A 17,788-nucleotide genomic window follows, 5' to 3' on the forward strand; every position below is an offset into this window, starting at 1 on the left:
TTTCCTAAGCTGACTGATTTTTGAAACAAAAGAAATAAACTATGTGATTATCTGCTCTTTGATTCCTAATGTGACAGACCTTTGTCACCTGCCCCAGATATTTCTGGAAGCCAACGTCCATTCTGTGTGGCTCTCTTCCTGAGCAGTGGCCAAACTAGGGGCAGGAGTTGCTCCCCTATATTATGTGTTACTCTCTTAAAGTCAACAATTTCATGTAAGATAAAATGGTCAGTCTTAACTACCCAGGACTAAAAGGCTTTCTTTTTACAAGTTACCCTTAAATTATGACTTATTTACGAAAGAGAAAAAGTGTTTTCCAGACCCTCGTATGTTTACGTGATTAAATATTCATGTATTGTTTAATGTCACTTTGTTTGAAATACATTATGACAGCTAATATTTTAAAAAAACTTGAGGTAGAAAACGATGTAAAATATTAGTAACACTGTCAGAAGAATGACAATTAAGAATGACAATTAAGAATGACAATTAAGCAGGAGTTCCAATAGGCCCTATAAAAAGTTACTGTTCCAAAAGTAATGTCAGCTGAATTTCCAGAGAACATTTCATATAAACTGACAGTACATCAACATAATATTATTTTTATATATTTAAAGAAAATAAGAATATCCCGTCTGCCTTGGTCGTAAAAGGAAATTGTACAGAACCTATTTACTATGCGACTTTGAAAAATGAAGGTAAGAACATTTTAACAAAGCATTTTGCTGCCATCTACTGGCAATGTTTCCATTTGACAGCTGATGCTAGCCCTCAAGTCATTCCAATCTGTTGCAGATGTATGCAAGTATTAAGTGAAAACAGGCATGAAACTAAAAGGTCTCCTTTTATTCAAATAAAATAATATATCTTGCCAAGAGGGCCATCTCTAATCTATACCTGGCCAACCAAATGCCTTCAGACTTTGTCTCTCAATCTGGCATTGAATTTTAAAAATACCTTCTTTTCATTTTTCCCAACTTTCATCCACTAGGGGTGTTTTAAAGGCACCGGCTAATATTCTTATATGTATCTTTTACTCACTCTACTTGACAGTAAAACTAAGACTATATTACACGAAATTGCATTTGCATGTTTTCCACTTTATTTCTTTTTGAGGTTCTACTTACATTTTGGTGTAAAGAGAGCTTAGGAAAAACAAAGATTAACGAATACGGCAATGATCTGCTTAAACTCAGTAAAAGCCATCAGAATGCACTAACTGAGCACACACTGTAAAAATAGCACAGAAGCAGGAACTGTAGGTTATAACATGTAACGTTTGTATGATTTCTGTCCTGAGGAATTAATAAATTGGAGTTATAAGACAAATGAAGGCACAAACAAAACCTAGTTTAAGAATTATTATTAGCCAATGCAATAAGACAAGAAAAACTAATTTGTAACAGCAACAGAAACTACAGAACATCTAGACATAAATTCAGTAAGAAATATAATTCAGTAAGAAATGTGAGAGGCACAAGTAAAGAAACTCATTTCTTCAACTTAACTTGCTTCATTTGTGCTGCTCAAAAGTCCCTTTATCAGACAAACTTTTCCCAATACCTCATCCAACTGAAACCCCCTCCAATCTCATGTCCTCATTCCCTTAGCAAGTTTCTCAATTGTTTTAGGTGGAACCCATTTTAAAATTGTATCAAAAACTCAAGAAACCCATTTAAATCTGTTGAAAATGACTGAAAGTATTTATGATGCAAAGAAACATCCCATTTTTCCAACAGCTCTATTTTAGTACAAAAACAAATCACCCATTTTAAGTGCACAAGTTGATGAACTTTGATGAACTGTATATAGTCAGGAAACCAACTTCACAATTAAAATATTTCCATCATCTTAAATACAATTGGTCCCAACTCTGGGATCCCAGCAACCAACAAAGTTTTGCCCTCTAGAATTTCATATAAACAAAATATGGAGGCTTTTATATGACTTATTTCATTTAGCATGATACTTTTGAAATTTACCCATGTTGCTGTCATAGCAAAAGTTCATTCTTTCATATTGCTGAATAGTATTCCATAATAAGGATAAACAATTATTTATTAACTTGCAGATGAATAATCATGTAATTTCTAGTTTGAGGCTATTAGAAATAAGGCCGTGAACATTCAAGTACAAGTCTTTATGTGGATGAGTGTTTTCATTTCACTTAGGTATATACCTAGAAGGGAATGAAGGGAATTGTACATTTAGCTTCCTAAGAAGGTGCCAAACTATTTTTCTAAATGGCTATACAATATTACATTCCTGCCAACAATATATGAGCTCTTTTTGTTCTACATCTTCACTAATAATTGATATCATTAGCAATTTTAATGTTACCTATTACAGAAAGTGTACAGTGGTAACATAATGGGATTTTAATTTACATATCCCTGATGACTAGTGCTACTGGTCTTATTCATATATTTTCTTTGTGAAGTGTCTATTGAAATCATTTACTTGTTTTTATTGTGTTGCTTTTCTCATTATTCAGTTTATAACAATTGTATATATCTGGATATAAGCACTTTTTCAGATAAGTTTTGTAAATGCTTTCTCCTAGTCTATCATGCCTTTTCATTTTTTTGTACTATACCCTTTGAAAAGAAAAAGTCTAATTTCAATAGTCAATCATCATTTTTTTCTAATAATTTGTGCTTTTTTGTGTGTCCTACTTAAGAATTCTTTGCCCAACACCATTTCATGCAGATTTTTCTATTTTCTTCTAGAAGTTTTGTACTTTTAACTCTATCGGTAATTGATTTCTGGATGAAGTCAAAGCGCTATTTTCCACATAGATGTTTAATTGTTCCACCACCATTTGCTAAAAAGGTCTCTTTCCCCCAATGATTAATCCAGTTGCCTTTCTTAAGAGCCAATTTAATAGACCACATAAGAGGAGATCTATTTCTCAACTCTGTACTGTTTCACTAATGTGAAAGTCAATCCATACACCCATACCAGATTGTCTTGATTTCTGTAGCTTTAGAGTAAATTTTGTAACAGGTGGTGCACATCCTCAAACCTTCTTTAAAACTCTTTGGGGCTTCCCCGGTGGCGCAGCGGTTGAGCGCTGGGTTGAGAAGCTGCCCGCGGCCTCTGCAGCGCCGGTTCGATCCCTGGCTGCTCCCCGGCCACCAGAGGAGGGTCCCACATGGCGCGCAGACCTCTCCTGCCGCCCGCTGCTCCCCTCAGCAGTGTGCTTCGGTCCTTCTGCCTGCTCTGCTCCCCGCTCTGGCTCTGGTGAATTCTCTCACCCTCCCGTGATTCTGACTGTACCCAGTGCTTGTATAAATAAATAAAAATAAATCTTTAAAAAAAAAAATAAATAAAACTCTTTGGTCATTAAATTTTAGAATCGACTTGTCAATTTTTTCAAACAAACCTGCTAGAATTTTGGTAGCACCTCCACCAACTCTAAAAATGGGACTCTCTCCAAACTCACCTAAATATTTAATTTTCCAAACCATGAATATGTAATATGTATTTATTTAGATCTTATTAATCTCCTTCAGCACTGTTTCATAGTTTTCAGTTTATAGATCTTACACATCTTTCATTAAATTTATTACTAAATATTTTAAGTTTCACTGCTATCATAATGAACTCTTTTTAAACTTCATTTTCTAAATATTAATTGCTGTACAGAAGAATAAAACTGATTTTTATATACTGACCTGTGTGTTTCATAGTCAAGCTAAATTCACTTTTCAGTTCTGGTACACTTTTGTAGATATATTTCAATTTTCTACACACACAATTATATTGTCTGCAAATAAAGGCAGTTTCATTTATTTTATTTACTCCTTTGCCATGTGAAAAACAATGCTCTGCCTTCACCCAGAAATCAATGAGCGATGGAGTTAAAAGTACAAAACTTCTAGAAGAAAACAGAAAAATCTGCACAACATTGTGTTGGGCAAAGAATTCTTAAGTAGGACACTGGAACTTTCTAAACCATGTTCTTGTTTGTTTTCCCTTATTCCAAGAGTCAGAACCTACTATAGAATGTTGAATTAAAGTGGTAAAAATATTTATCCTTGCCTTCTCCCTGATTTTAGAGGGAAAGTCTTTAGTAGCTTACCATTTGAAGTTGAAATTTTTTATGTGTCCTTTCCTTAGGTTTTATAAATTACCTTGGCTTCTGGTTGAGTCTTTTATCATGAATAGGTATTTCATATCATCACATGCATTTTCTGCATTATTGAAATGACTGTTTAGTTTTCACTTTCATTCAATTAAAATAGTAAATTATGAACCATATTAATTTTCAGATGTTTGGAAAACCTTACATTTCTGGGATAAACATTACTTTTTTATATATTGATGCACTGGATTTGCCAGCATTCTATTAAGGAATTTTGTATATATTGTCATGCAGGATAGTGGTCCTTCCTTCCAATGTCTTTATTTAGCTTTGTATCAGGGCAACAAGCCTCACACAGCAAGTGTGGAATGTTCCCTCTTCTACTTTCTCAAAGGGTTTGGGTATTGTTTATTCTTTTAATTTTTAAATAATTCAATGAAGAAGTCAGTTGTGCCCAAAGTTTACCTAGTAGAAAGTTTCAATTATGAATTAAAATTTCCTTTTTTATTCATAGACACAAGGCTATTAAGTAGTCGTTTTTTCGTGGATCAGTTTTAACAATACATATCTTTCAAGGAATCTGTCCATTTCTTCTAAAAGACATGGAGGTCTTCATTATATTCCTTACTATCTTTTTAACGTCTCTAGGATGTGTAGTGAAAATAGCTTTTCCATACTTGATATTGGTTATGTATTCTTTCTCTTGTTTTTCCCTATCAGATTAGCTACAGATTTATTGATTTTATCAATCTTTTCGAAGAATCAGCTTTTCTTTTTAGTTTCATGAAGTTTCTCTTATGATATGCCCACTTTCAATTCCATTAATTTGTCTCTTTATTATTTCATTTCTATTCTTACTTTTCAGTTTAATTCTAGCAGAATCCAGAAACTATTTTATAAGGCCCTTTCCTTTCCCTTCATTTGTGCTATTACTATGAGATATAGACATAGATACATATAAGCCCAATGACGATATTAATATTAAGGATTTGTGTTATCTTTTAAGAGATGAAAAGGGAAAAATAAATATTAACCCTGCCTCTAGATGTAATCGTAATCCTTTGAGTCTAAGCAGGAACTAATACTTCCTTCTAACCAAAGGTGATAGAATGCCATTATTCTGATTATGTTACACAATATGAGACTCCATCCTGTTAATGGACTCACCATAAAGGCTCTCTGCTGCCTGGATAGCAAGGAGGCTGAGAGCTATAGGAAAGCCCATAGGATAAAAAACTGCAGGTTATCTCTAGAAACCAGCCAATAAGAAGTTAAAGCTCTCAGTTCAACAAGAGCAAGGAAATTAACCTACCAACAACCCAAGTGAGCTTGTAAGTGAATTCTTCTCTAGTCAAGCTCACTGATGAGAACAGTCTGATCAACACCTTACAACTGTGAAGTAATAAATATGTACTATATTAAGCTGTGTAATTTATTATACAGCAACAGAAAGTCAATTTCCCTTTTCGTAACTGCAAACCATCAACAGCGATTGACCTTTGTGTGTGAATCTGAATCGCATGTGGTCTTTTTCTTTCAGTGTGCAGGACTTCCCTTAGTCCGAGAACAACAAATTCTCTTCATTTATCTGACAACATCTTTACTTCATCTTCAATTTTGAAGGACAGTTAGGAGGATATAAAATTCTTGTTTCACAGTTGTTTCTGGCAATACAAATGTGTCATCCCACTGCCTTCTGGCTACTATTGGTTCTTATGAGAAATCAGCTGTTCACCTTAAAGATCCCTTATATATAATGAGTCACTTCTTTAGGTACTTTCAAGATTTTGACTTGTGCTTTTTAACAGTTTGACTATTATGTGTGTAGATGAGTTTATACGACTTAGAGCTTGCTGAGCTTTTCAGACTTAGAGTTTAATGATTTTCACCAAATCTGGGAAGTTTTCAAGCCATTATTTGTCCAATATGTTTGCTGTCCCTTTTTCCCTACCCCTCTTTTCTGGCATTCCTTTAATGCTTCATGTTTATGTCAGTCCTACACTGTTTGGGTTTTTTGCATGAGACTTTTTCTTCATGTTTTTCATACTGGATCATGTCTATTGACCAATTTTCAAGAGCACTGATTTCCTCCTTCTCCCAGTTCAAATCTGTTGTTAACCATTATAACGAGTTCTCACTTTATCATACTTTTCAACTCAACAATTTCTATTTGGGGATATATATCTCTCTCCATTTACATCTATATTTGTAGCTATAAATTCAATCTCTTTGTTGACAGTCTCCATTTGATGAGTCACAAACATTTTCCTTTAATTTTTTGACTATGGTTTCTTTAGGTCTTTGAACATATTTACAATAGCTGCTCTGAAGTTTTATTAACTAAGTATAGCATCTGGGCCCTCTCAGAGACACTTTCTATTTACTGATTTATTTCCTGGAGGAACTACAGTTCCTCTTTCTTTGCATGTCCTATAATTTTAGACTGTATTGTAGCAAACCTGGATTCTGATCCTCACCCCTTCAAGGTGGGTTGTTTTTGTTGTTTGCTTTAGTGTATTGCCCAGATTAAGTCTACATAGTCTGTCTTTCCCTTCAGCATGCAGGGAATTTACTTTATAGACTTAGTTTCTAGAGCTTCAGCTGTTTGCCCTCTAGGTCATTTTGCAAAGACACTGCTCTGGTACTGCTGTTCTTATTACTGTCTTTAAGTGTGATATTATTATTACTATTAAAATCTGGCTTTATTGTTATTATTACTAAAGTCCACCATCCTAGGCATCACTCCCAAGAACTTGTATTTACCCAAAATAAATTATGTTTGGCCAATGACAAGTCAGAGATTGTGCTTAAGCCACTCATGCCATTAAGGTTTCCACTCTTTGCCAAGGGGATCCATGTGTTGGTTGACACACATTTATATTGAGGTAATTTGTAAGTGTGCCCCACTTCCCATTTTCTAGCCTAATGTTCTGCCAGGAATGAGTAAATAACTGAGATCTTCTTTTGTCTTTTATAAGCTTTCCAGAACCGCAAGAATATGCAGAAATTTATCAAAGTCCGTAAGACTGTCTCATTCACTAGGTCTGCTATTAAATGTGAGCCCACTCTGTTGCCCCAAAAAGCCACTGGCTTTTTCAGATTGTTGGCTACCTACATGGACACAGTTACTATTTTCAATAATGCTCCCACATGGGGCATTTCAATTGAACTAGAGAATCAGGACAGTACCCTCTTCACACCAAGGAGGCTGTCTGTCCTCATGATAATATGCCACAGCAACTGTTGACAGGCAGAGAGGGAAGATGGAGAAACAGCCACTTTAGGTTCAATTTCTTCTTTTTCATTTCTAAAGGTAAAAACCTTAACTGATTCAAGATAATTTTTTTCCCTACTATAAGTAGTAAGCATTGTTCTACTACATACCACAAATTTTGATATGCTGCTTTTTTTATTATCACTCAGTTCAAAGTACTGTTTAATTTCCAAACATCTAGTACTTTTCTAGGTATCTTATTGTTGGTGATTTCTTAAAAAAAATTCTACTGCAGTCAGAGAACATACTCTTATGAATATCTACCTTTAAAAATTACTTTGTTGCCAGTATATGGTTTATTGTGGTGTTCATATCAATGACACATGAAAATACACGCATATTCTGAAGTCACTGGATGAAATTTTCTACAAACATCAGTTCCCTGGGGTCGATAAAATTTTTTAGTTTTCTTCAGTTACTGATTTCTTCTATCTAGATGTTTTATTAATTGCTGAGAGATGTCACAATCTTCAGCTATAATTGCAAAACTTCATTTTTCCCTTGTTTAATCTTTTGCCTCATGTATTTTGAAGTTCTCTTAGTAGGTGTACCCACATTTCAAGATCGTTACTCCTTCGAATGAGCTATCCCTCTGTCACTGTGAAAGTCTCTCTTTAGTTCTGGAAATAGTCCAAGTCTGGAAGTCTATTTTATATATTAATGTTGCCACTTCCACTTTCACATGCTTACCATTTGTATTGTATATCTTCATCCATTTATTTTCAAACTATCTGTATTTTTATATTTAAAGTACATCTCTTAGAGCAGCATATACCTGAGTCTTGCCTATTTCTGACAATGGCTAAAGCTTTCTATTGACATGTTTAGTTTATTAATGTTTAACATAATTATCAATACAGCTGAGTTTAGATTTACCACTTTATTGTTTTCTATTTTGTCGCCTCTATTGTTCCCTTTCCACTTTTTTAAAATTAGAATATTTTTAACATTTCAATTTCTCTATTGAATTTCTAGCTAACACTTCTTTGCATTATTATTATTTTTCTTTTTTACTGACTGTTCTAAAGATTGGAATATACACACTGTCAAAACATTACCAGAATTAGTACCGAGGTACTATTATTATATGCATTCCATTTATGTTTACAAACTCAAAAGCTTTTGGACATACAAAACCCTAAAAGCAGTAAAATCACTTTTACAAAATATTTATGTGTAAGCGCTATAGCCTAGTTTACTATAAATATGATTACTCTTTTTTAAAAGTTCTAGAATGTATCAGATGCAATTAGCTAAATTACATAGGCACAGGAATTGCCTGGAGGTTTAACAAACATTTATGCATTGTGTCAGAAGAAATAACATAAGAGAAAGAAAAGCAAATGATGGAGGAAAAACACATCTAGACAAACACCTCAAATATGCTAATAATTAACCATAGAATAAAGAACTGGTAAGAAGATGGTATAATGTATCCAAACAGAATATCCCCCAGAAATAACTGTTTAACATTAATGAAAACTTATCTTCAATGCAAATTTTCAGTTTTCTACAAATTTTTAAAAATTATCCATAACTGTAAACACAGCTTAATTACTTAATCTTTTCTCTATATTTGGGCACTAAGATTATTTCCATTTTCAAAATTATCAAAATTTAAAATTATCAAAGTTTCTACAAATACCAATTGGGTATTAGAATGAGGGGTAAAATGTTCACACAGAAAAAAATGCTGCATGTAACACTGTTTCCTTAGGATACATGATTGGAAGTGCATTTACTGAACCAAAGACCTACCACTGTGGAGAGTCTAGCTCTAGCACATTCTACTGCACAGCTTTCCACGTGCTTCTATCAGTTCCTCCCATCAACATCCCTGTTTCGACGCACTTGGGACTATTATTTGCAAAACCTTTATTTTTGAAAACCTAAAAATTATTTCTCACTACTCTGTGATGGGTTTCTTTGACTACTCCCTATTTCGCTTACTTGTTTTCAAGTGTTTCACCAAGAGGATTTTATCTACTATATTGCTTTTGGGGGAGCTTCTCTACAGCTTTTCTTTATAGAACCTCTAAAGCTTTACCTGACTGCCCTCCAGGTCAGTTTGCATGGACAGAGTCTGAAGATAACTAACTGCACTAAGACAGGATCTCGTCATGTTAATTTCTTGATATTAACATGTTAACATTCTTCATATTAATTTCTTAGAACTTTTGGAAAAATTCGAAATGGAAAAATGAAAACAATAGTAATGATGGGCCTCTTATAAGTCCTACCACCCCTGTAATACAATCTCCCCCATCTCCCTGGTAGCCGATAAACTGGTTAGAAAGATTATGGAGATTTTCACCAGGTCTCCTACCACAGCATATCACAAGCAGGCTCTTAGCTCTGAATCCTGTTAGTACTGGGTCATCACCTCTTGGTGGAATTATTGTGCAAGTGTATGGGTTTAACAGTGGTTAAATTCAATCCTTTAATATACCTGAGGTAAAAATTTCTAGTCTGGTGAGTGGCTTATATTATACATCTACGTCCAGTTTTTTTAATGGCATTTGGCTAACTTTACCCTGCCCGTTCAATAAATGCAACTCTTTTCCTCCTGACCCTTGGGTCCCAAACCTCAGCTATTTCTTTCACTCTCACTTTCTATTCAATTCATCAACAAATTCCTTTGGCCCCACTTTCAAAATGTGTGCAGAGTCTGCCCCATGCGTGACAAGTTTCGCTGCCATTATCAAGACAGCATCACTAGCCCCTCCTGCCTGGACTATCCCAAAGCCTGCCCACAGGCCTGTGGGTCTCTCCTTCACTTCTCAGCAATCTGTCATCTTCAGAGTAGCCAGGTGAGCCTTGAGGTAAGCACATACTATTATTCTTCAGCTGAGACGCTTTAAATGACTTCCTGTTCTCACTCAGGACAAAGGACAAAGTGCAAAGTCAGTTCTGAGTCCACAAAGATCTACAGACTTGTCAGCTGACTCTCTAACCCTTCCTGCCCCCTCTTCTTCATCATTCTGCTCCAGTCACCATCTTTGAAATGTTAAGAAATGTTTCTATCAGAGAGTTTTTGCAGCATTTATTGTTACCTTTTAACACTTTTCTCTCAGTCACATGGTTTTGTCTTCATTTCCTTCAGGCCTCAACTCAAGTGTCATATTGGAGGACTTTGTGGAACACCTTATTTAAGACAGAATTCCAGACCTCTTTATCCCTCCACTGCCTCATTTTCTTCACGGTGCTTATCACCACTCAACATCTGCTTCCCCCACTTACAAACACCTGAGATCACAAACTATGTAGAACCAGAGAACTTTCTACAAGACAAACCCTTCTCTCCCATTCCTCTCTGTCAAATGGCTCCCCACTGTCCCTAGAAGCACTTATTGGAGATGCTATAATCATGTGGCACTTTTGGGGGGTTCTAAGCCAAACAAGCTCCTTTCCTGTCTTTAGCCTTTCACTTGGAGCATCCTGTATCAGTGACCCCACACCTTCATCCTTCCAGCACCCGTTCCCTGCCTCGCCATGCAAGATGGCGATTCAAACCTACTTTCTCTCTACTGCTCAACCTCACCCGAGCAATAGCAGGGACCTTACTGTGCATGGCACTTAGCCGACTCTGTTGGAACTGCCTTGCTTTCTTGTAGTTCATATAGAATCTATGTGAAGAGAAGTGTTTGAATCCTGGCTCCACTATTTAAGATGTGAATGGCCTTGGGATAATTACTTACCATTGTGTGGCTCAGTTTTCTCAGTAGGAAAAATACTACTTACTCTCAGAGCAATGTTGTGTGGAACCACATTTATGTGAAATAAAAAGCTTAGTAAATAATAAATGTCTGCTACAAACCTATCCCCCCAGCAGACCATGAAGGGCCAGAGGACAGTAAACAGTTGCTCCCTTCTGCCTCTCAGTTCCTGGCCGGAACTGGCACATGTTAGGTGCTCAATAAACATCCTGAATAAATGTGAGTGACGTACAGAGGGACAGGTGGCCACCTTGTCTACGTGAATTCTCCCCTCTCCTCACAGAGAGGGAGGGAAAGATAGAGAAGGAGATAGGAAGGGGGAGGGAGGGAGAAGTTTGTTTCTAGTGGGTTATTTTGCTCACTTCTCTGTATTTTAACTTTGACTTCATTTCACCTAATGTCCATCACCGATTAACTTTATTCAGATACCCTTCTAATCCAGTAAGGATGGCTCATTTCCAATCAATACTTTTTAACAGAAGAAATGATTGGTCTTATCTCTGTAAGGTAGCTGGGGAACACTCATCTTAGATAACTGGGTTCTGTTTCCTCTCATTGGAAATAAAACAGATCTGGGTTTTACCCTCACAAAACCTCAGACTAATGAGATATAGACATTAAACAGAATAAATACTACAAAATGAATTCATTATAGTTGTGATAGGTGCTACAACAAAAAGAGAGAACAGGAGTCTGACCCAGTCTGAATGGCAAGAGACGTCCCTGAAGAACTGCTGAAGGGGTGAAGGGGAGCAGGCTGAGTGAGCACAGTGGGGTGAGCAGAAGAGTGGCCCAGGTAGGTCCAGGGCAAAAGCCTCAGCCCTCAGTGCATCAGGAAGAACTCAGAAGGGCTGCAGGTTGAAGGTGAAGGTGGGGAGATATTACAGAGGTGTCAGAGACTATAGGGCCATGTAGGTGACATGGAGGACTCTGGATATTATCCGAAGAGAAATAGGAAACTACTGATGGGGTTTTAAAAGGAAATCTACTCAGCGCTCCATATCCACAGGTTCCACACCCATGAGTTCAACCAACTGCAGATGGAAAATCCTTAGTGTATCCGCTCTATGATGGCTGCATGTACATTGGATGTGCACACTTTTTGTTTTTGTCATTCTCTAAACAATATATGTAACAACTGTCTATGCAGTACATACACTGCATTAGTGACCATAAGTCGTCTAAAGATATGGGAAGCTATGCATAGGTTGTATACAAGGACTAGATACCATTTTATATAAAGGACTTGCATATGACAAGGATCTACCACTAAGCTAAAGTGTTACAAGAAAAAAAAAAATCAAGATGCAGAACAGATTTTTTGAAAAAAGAAGGTGGAGCAGGCCTGAAAGTGGAAGATAGAAAAATATGTAGATCTACATGCACAGTGAGATACAAAGAAAACAATGAAGGTGACTGCCTCGAGGAGGAGCTGATAGTGCTGGGGTGAAGAACAGATATTTTCCCCTCACTGAACAGTCATACCACCTTTCATTTTGGTTTTAACCACACACACACACACACACACACACACACACACACACACACACACACACACGCATGTGCCTTCTCAACAAATAAAATTTCCTGCTGAGAAAATTTCAGCCATTCCCCTCAAATAGCAAGGTATGGTTAAACAAATGCTTGTATATTCATACTAATATAATACTATATTTAGCAGCAGAAGACAACAGAGTAAATCTAAATGTATTAATATGGAATCGGTACAACGTTTCTTTCTGGGGTTATGAAAGTTTCATAAAATTGGTTGTGGTGATGGATGCCCAAATGGATGAAAATACAAAAAGCCATTGAAATGTTCACTTTAAGTAGGTGAACTAAATGGCATGTGGATTCCAATTCAATAAAATCTCTTAAAATATACACAAACACTTTATATATATATATATATACATATATATAAACAAGTATGTGTCTCTGTGTGTGTACATATAAAATATACAGCCACACTTATACAGACAGAGCATCTACATATACAGCCACGTGTCATTTAGCAACGGGAGTATGTCCTGACAAATGCATCACTAGGCAATTGTGTCACTGCGTGACCGTCACAGTATGTAATTATACAACTTAGACGGCAGAGTCCACCTCACACCCAGGCTGCGTGGTATGGCCCATTGGGCTCATCACAGTATAATATGGTGTGTCACTGACCAAGATGTTAAATACACACACATAGAGATGTGGAGGGCCAGGGCGTAAGGGCTCAAATCCACTGCTTTATAAAGTTTTGCTGACACACAGCCACACTCATTCATTTACACACTGTCTATGGCTGCTTTCAGGCCGTAACAGCAGGTCTGAGCTTAATGTACAGAGACATTAAGCTCAGAAAGCCTAAAATATGTACTACCTGGCCTTTCACAGAAAGTTTATTAAAAAGAACTTTAAGTTACATAGTTAAGCAATAATCAAGAGCTGCAGAAAATTACTATGATACCACTTATGTTCTAAAACCACACACAACACATTTTCTATGAGCATATGTAATGGTATTAAGCTATGATCTAGAAAGATAAGAACCAAACCAAACTCACACCCATGATGACTTCTGGGCAGAGGCGGACAGATAAGGACTGGGAGTAGGCCAAAGAGGACTTTGGCTTTATTTGTAGCTTATCTGAAAATGTTTTAAGGAGACAAATTTATGTATTTCCTGAGTAAATGAACTTTTTATTATTTTTTTTTTTTTTAAGTGAGGCTGGCAAAGGCAGAGAGTAGCAGGATTAGGGGGAATAGACAATGTCAACTCTGATCTGGTCTTAATTTTACTACACACTACCACATCTTTAAGGATTCTGATCCTAAACTCACCTTTTAGTTTTATATTTCCCCTTCATTAACTTCAGAACTGAGGTTTTCAAGTTTTAAGGGTGAAAGAAAAGGAGTAAAAGTGGTAGAAAAGGATAGAGGACAGCCACAAAGAAGGCACAGACCCGACTAGTCCTATCAAGAGTCAACAACTTCAAAATTCCCACCCCAGGTCCCTGGAATGTGTGTCGACACCCAGGTTCAGGGGAACCCCTTGTATTCCTTTCTCCATAAAATCAGTATGGCTTGCACAAGAACTGTGGCACTTCTAACATTTTCTGTACTTTAAGTTTGACTAGTCTTGTTTATAACCAAGTTCACCTTAAAATGAAATTAAGTGACTGTCAATGAGCAATTCAGGGCCTAGAGTGGCATATGTGTAACCTGAGTTCTACCAAGCTGCTTTACATCATCATGTAATACAAGTATGAACAATAAAACACAGGTATACCCACTTTTTAAAAGTTCTTATTAGGCCACTTTGCTTTTTACGTAAGACCCACGTTAGTATCTGATCTCCCTAACTGAAAGAAATCTTAAGAGGATTTTCACTGCTTTTAAGACAAAAGCATTTAGCATTCAGCATTCAAACTTTGCTTTGCAGAAGTCATTCAAGAGGCAGCCTGCACCCCAAGCAGGAACAGTGGCCTGCACTAAGCTCTCTCCCCAGAAACTGCTTTCTACAGCCTGTGCATTTGTCATTATCAGTCCTGCTCTTACTATGTGTTAGTGTGACTTTAGGTTTTATGTGTTGTTGGGAATGATTTGGTATATATTTTTTGGGTCAGGGAAAGTTCAAAATTTTTTCTAATGTAAGTCCTCTTTGCTTTATGCCATGTGGGCTTATGAAAGATTTCAGAGGAACACTTTACTTTGGATAGCAGGGGAAACCTGTAGAGCATCTTAGGAAAATTAAGTAGGTAGAAATTCAACTGAAGAAAAAATTAAATTAGGTTAAGTGGATTAATAATCCTGAAGTATGGGAATGGCGAGTCTTTCAAAGCAAAATTGTATAATGTCAAATGTAGTTTCCACCTGCATATACTTATATACAATTAGAACTCAGATAACCAATCTTCCTACGGGATACCTAGAAATAGTGTGCAATTCTAGGAAAGACAAGTGTTCCCAAACAGTAACAAAAGCAAGCATCCAAAAGAGTTTTTAAAGAGGTAAATTTAAATGACAGGATAGCACCAAGACCATGGTATATAAATGGAACTGCGTTAGCTTTGCCCACATGAGCAAATATTAATGGAGGAAACTTGTGCTATTTAATTATTGGTGCCACAGCAATTTCTGCTTCTGAAACAAAAGCAACTGGACAACCTGTATAAGAGCTGCTACTGGCTGAAATAACTGGCTAAAACCTGCCTGTACACAAACTACAGTTAGAGAGGGGGAGAAAAGCACATTCTCCAAATTGATCTTTGAAGTAACCTAGCTTTAAACAAAACTCAATAAAACTAATAATCTGCACAAAGGAGAGAAAAGAAAAAGCTGCATTAAAACTTATAATCACAGGCCTTCATATATTTTTAAATTAAATATAATTTCATTTTAAGTTTTTCCTTGGGAAAAAAGTTTTGCTTCTAATTCACTCACCTCCATGTTCTAGAAATACGCGAACACATCTTTCCTTTCCTCTTGCTGCAGAGAAATGAAGCAGGGTCCAGCCATTAGCATCCCGGCCATTTGGAGAATAGCCTTGTTCTAACATTTTTCGTACGGTGTGAACATCCCCGGCAGCCACTGCAGCCTGAATCTGCAATTCTTCCTGGAGTTCAGGGTTCCTTCGACAGTGATGGTGTAACATCCTAGCTGAGTCCACTTTTTACAAAGGATTCATTAGGTCACAGGGATCAGCCTTCAAGGGTGGTAGAACACATGAAACTTAGAATACTTGGCTCCTAACAGCACTGTTCATTTAATGTGACGGAATTTTATGACACTAAATCATGCAAACCTTAGTGAAGACAGTTCATGCTACTACAATTAACATGTATCAGTAGACAACCAGCAATGACCAAAACTTTAGATTATAAAAGATTTCAAAAAGGAATCCAAGCATAAACCAGGAAATTTCTTCTGCAGCCTTTTGAAAATTCAAAGCAAACATCCTATGAACAGAACAGCATTATTTTAGGTAAAATGGAAGATGATAATGGGCAGCTTGAAAGATGGGAGTCAACAGAGAAGTCAGCTGTGTAATTGTCTTAATCTGTTGCAACAAAGGAAATTTAAGTTATAAACCATTCAAGGATTCTATCATAGATCAGTGAGCAAATATGAAACATTAAATGGACAATATACAATCAAGACTAAAGACTCTTAATTATGAGACTGTTAAAAAAAAAATTCAGGCATGTGCCCAAAGTATTTCAACATTTTTTTTATTTTTAGCTCTTAAAGGGTGGCAGGGCGTGGAGGGGAGGGAAATGAGTGGAGTGAAGTAAATTAGAATGAGATGTTTAAATTACATTTACTTTCCCTTTGTGTATTCCTGTTTCTCTCTATCTACCCCACTTTGTGATTTACTACCCCCACATAGCTCTTTCACACATGTCTAACTTCATTTTACCAGAAGCTTTACTTCACAAATATGTAAAGTAACAAGATCATACAAACTATTGAAAAACTAAAAGAACCTGAGCAACCTGTTGATTAACCACTTATAAAAAGTATTTCAAAGGAAAAGCATATGGAATTCCACACTTTCAAAAGGTTTCAAGAGATGTGTACTCAATATAAAATGAGATCTCCCTTCCTACAAATAGAAGTCCAAATTAAATTGGTGAAAAGTTGCATACCGTATGTGTGCATACCAAAACGTTTTAGAGCATTTTTAAGCTTTTAAATACATACAGAAACTTAAACTAACAAGCTTCTATTAAGCCATTTCATCTGGGTTAATTTTAAAGGATAGCTAAGACTCATCTCTTAATTAGTACGCACATTTCTAAAAATAAAAAAATTATGTGATAAAGTCCTTTAAAGATAGTGTGGTCTCTTATGTAGGTTAGACATCTTGGGATAATCTTGCTACCAATAAAAATTTATCTTGTAAAACTTCTCACTATAAATTGTACAAAGGTAAACCTAATCCTAGCTTAGGGTCAAATCACCACATCTTATGAGTATAATCAAATATCTAATGTTGTTTTATATACAGAAACGGTTATTACAAACTCATTAAGTATAGCACTACTCCATAATGCAATTTAAAAATATTAGGCTACTACTACCAAGAACCATTTCCACAGAGAAAATTGGGACATATTTCCCGACAATTTCTTAATCAACATGATTTTCACTTAATTCCTTTTTTTCAACTGACACTAAAATTAAATCTCGTCTTAAAAAAATTTTTAAACAAAGAATCTTTTAGGAGTAGACTTTTGCTTATTTTTAAGAGAAGACAGTGACAAAACATTAAAAGGGATTAATGGAAATCACCATACTCAAACAATCATCTGTAACAGATTTTTTAACAGATGATTACCTTAAATGAAATTTATAATGCAAGAAAAAGTTTCAGACAATATTAAAGCCAACAAACGTGGATTTTTTGGAGTAGGCTCGGTCCACATTAGCTGGTCTTAAGAAAAGAGCTCTGTGGGTTTTCCCCATATAACACAGATGGACAACGACCCTGACTCACTCACCTTCTGGAAGAATGTTCCTTCTCCTGATATGTGGACTGTCTAATAACCATTGTGCACATACAGCATCGTGGGGATAGGGCTTGACGGGTGTTCAGGTTGCAGCACAAAAGAGCTTTCTTAACCTAAAGACAAATATAGGAAAATTCTTAAAAATAATAAAGAATCAAAGCAGCCTACACACTCTACCTTTTGATGATTTTAAATTTTGGCA

At 36.1% G+C, this 17,788-nt stretch overlaps 1 protein-coding gene across 1 annotated transcript in view; it reads right to left on the reverse strand.

Moving 5' to 3' along the window:
* ASB7 (ankyrin repeat and SOCS box containing 7) overlaps positions 1 to 15,760 on the reverse strand; it is a gene marked incomplete at its 3' end in the record, with an annotated part of 32,121 nt that extends 16,361 nt beyond the window's left edge. Inside the window, exon 1 of the mRNA XM_084253508.1 lies at positions 15,518 to 15,760. Coding sequence (XP_084109634.1) covers positions 15,518 to 15,728 — 211 coding nt within the window. The 5' untranslated portion in view covers positions 15,729 to 15,760. The remainder of the gene's footprint in view (positions 1 to 15,517) is intronic.
* Positions 15,761 to 17,788: the final 2,028 nt, after the last annotated feature.

Source organism: Talpa europaea (genome assembly GCF_964194135.1).
Source record: "Talpa europaea genome assembly, chromosome: 14".
Classification (NCBI taxonomy): Eukaryota; Metazoa; Chordata; class Mammalia; order Eulipotyphla; family Talpidae; genus Talpa; species Talpa europaea.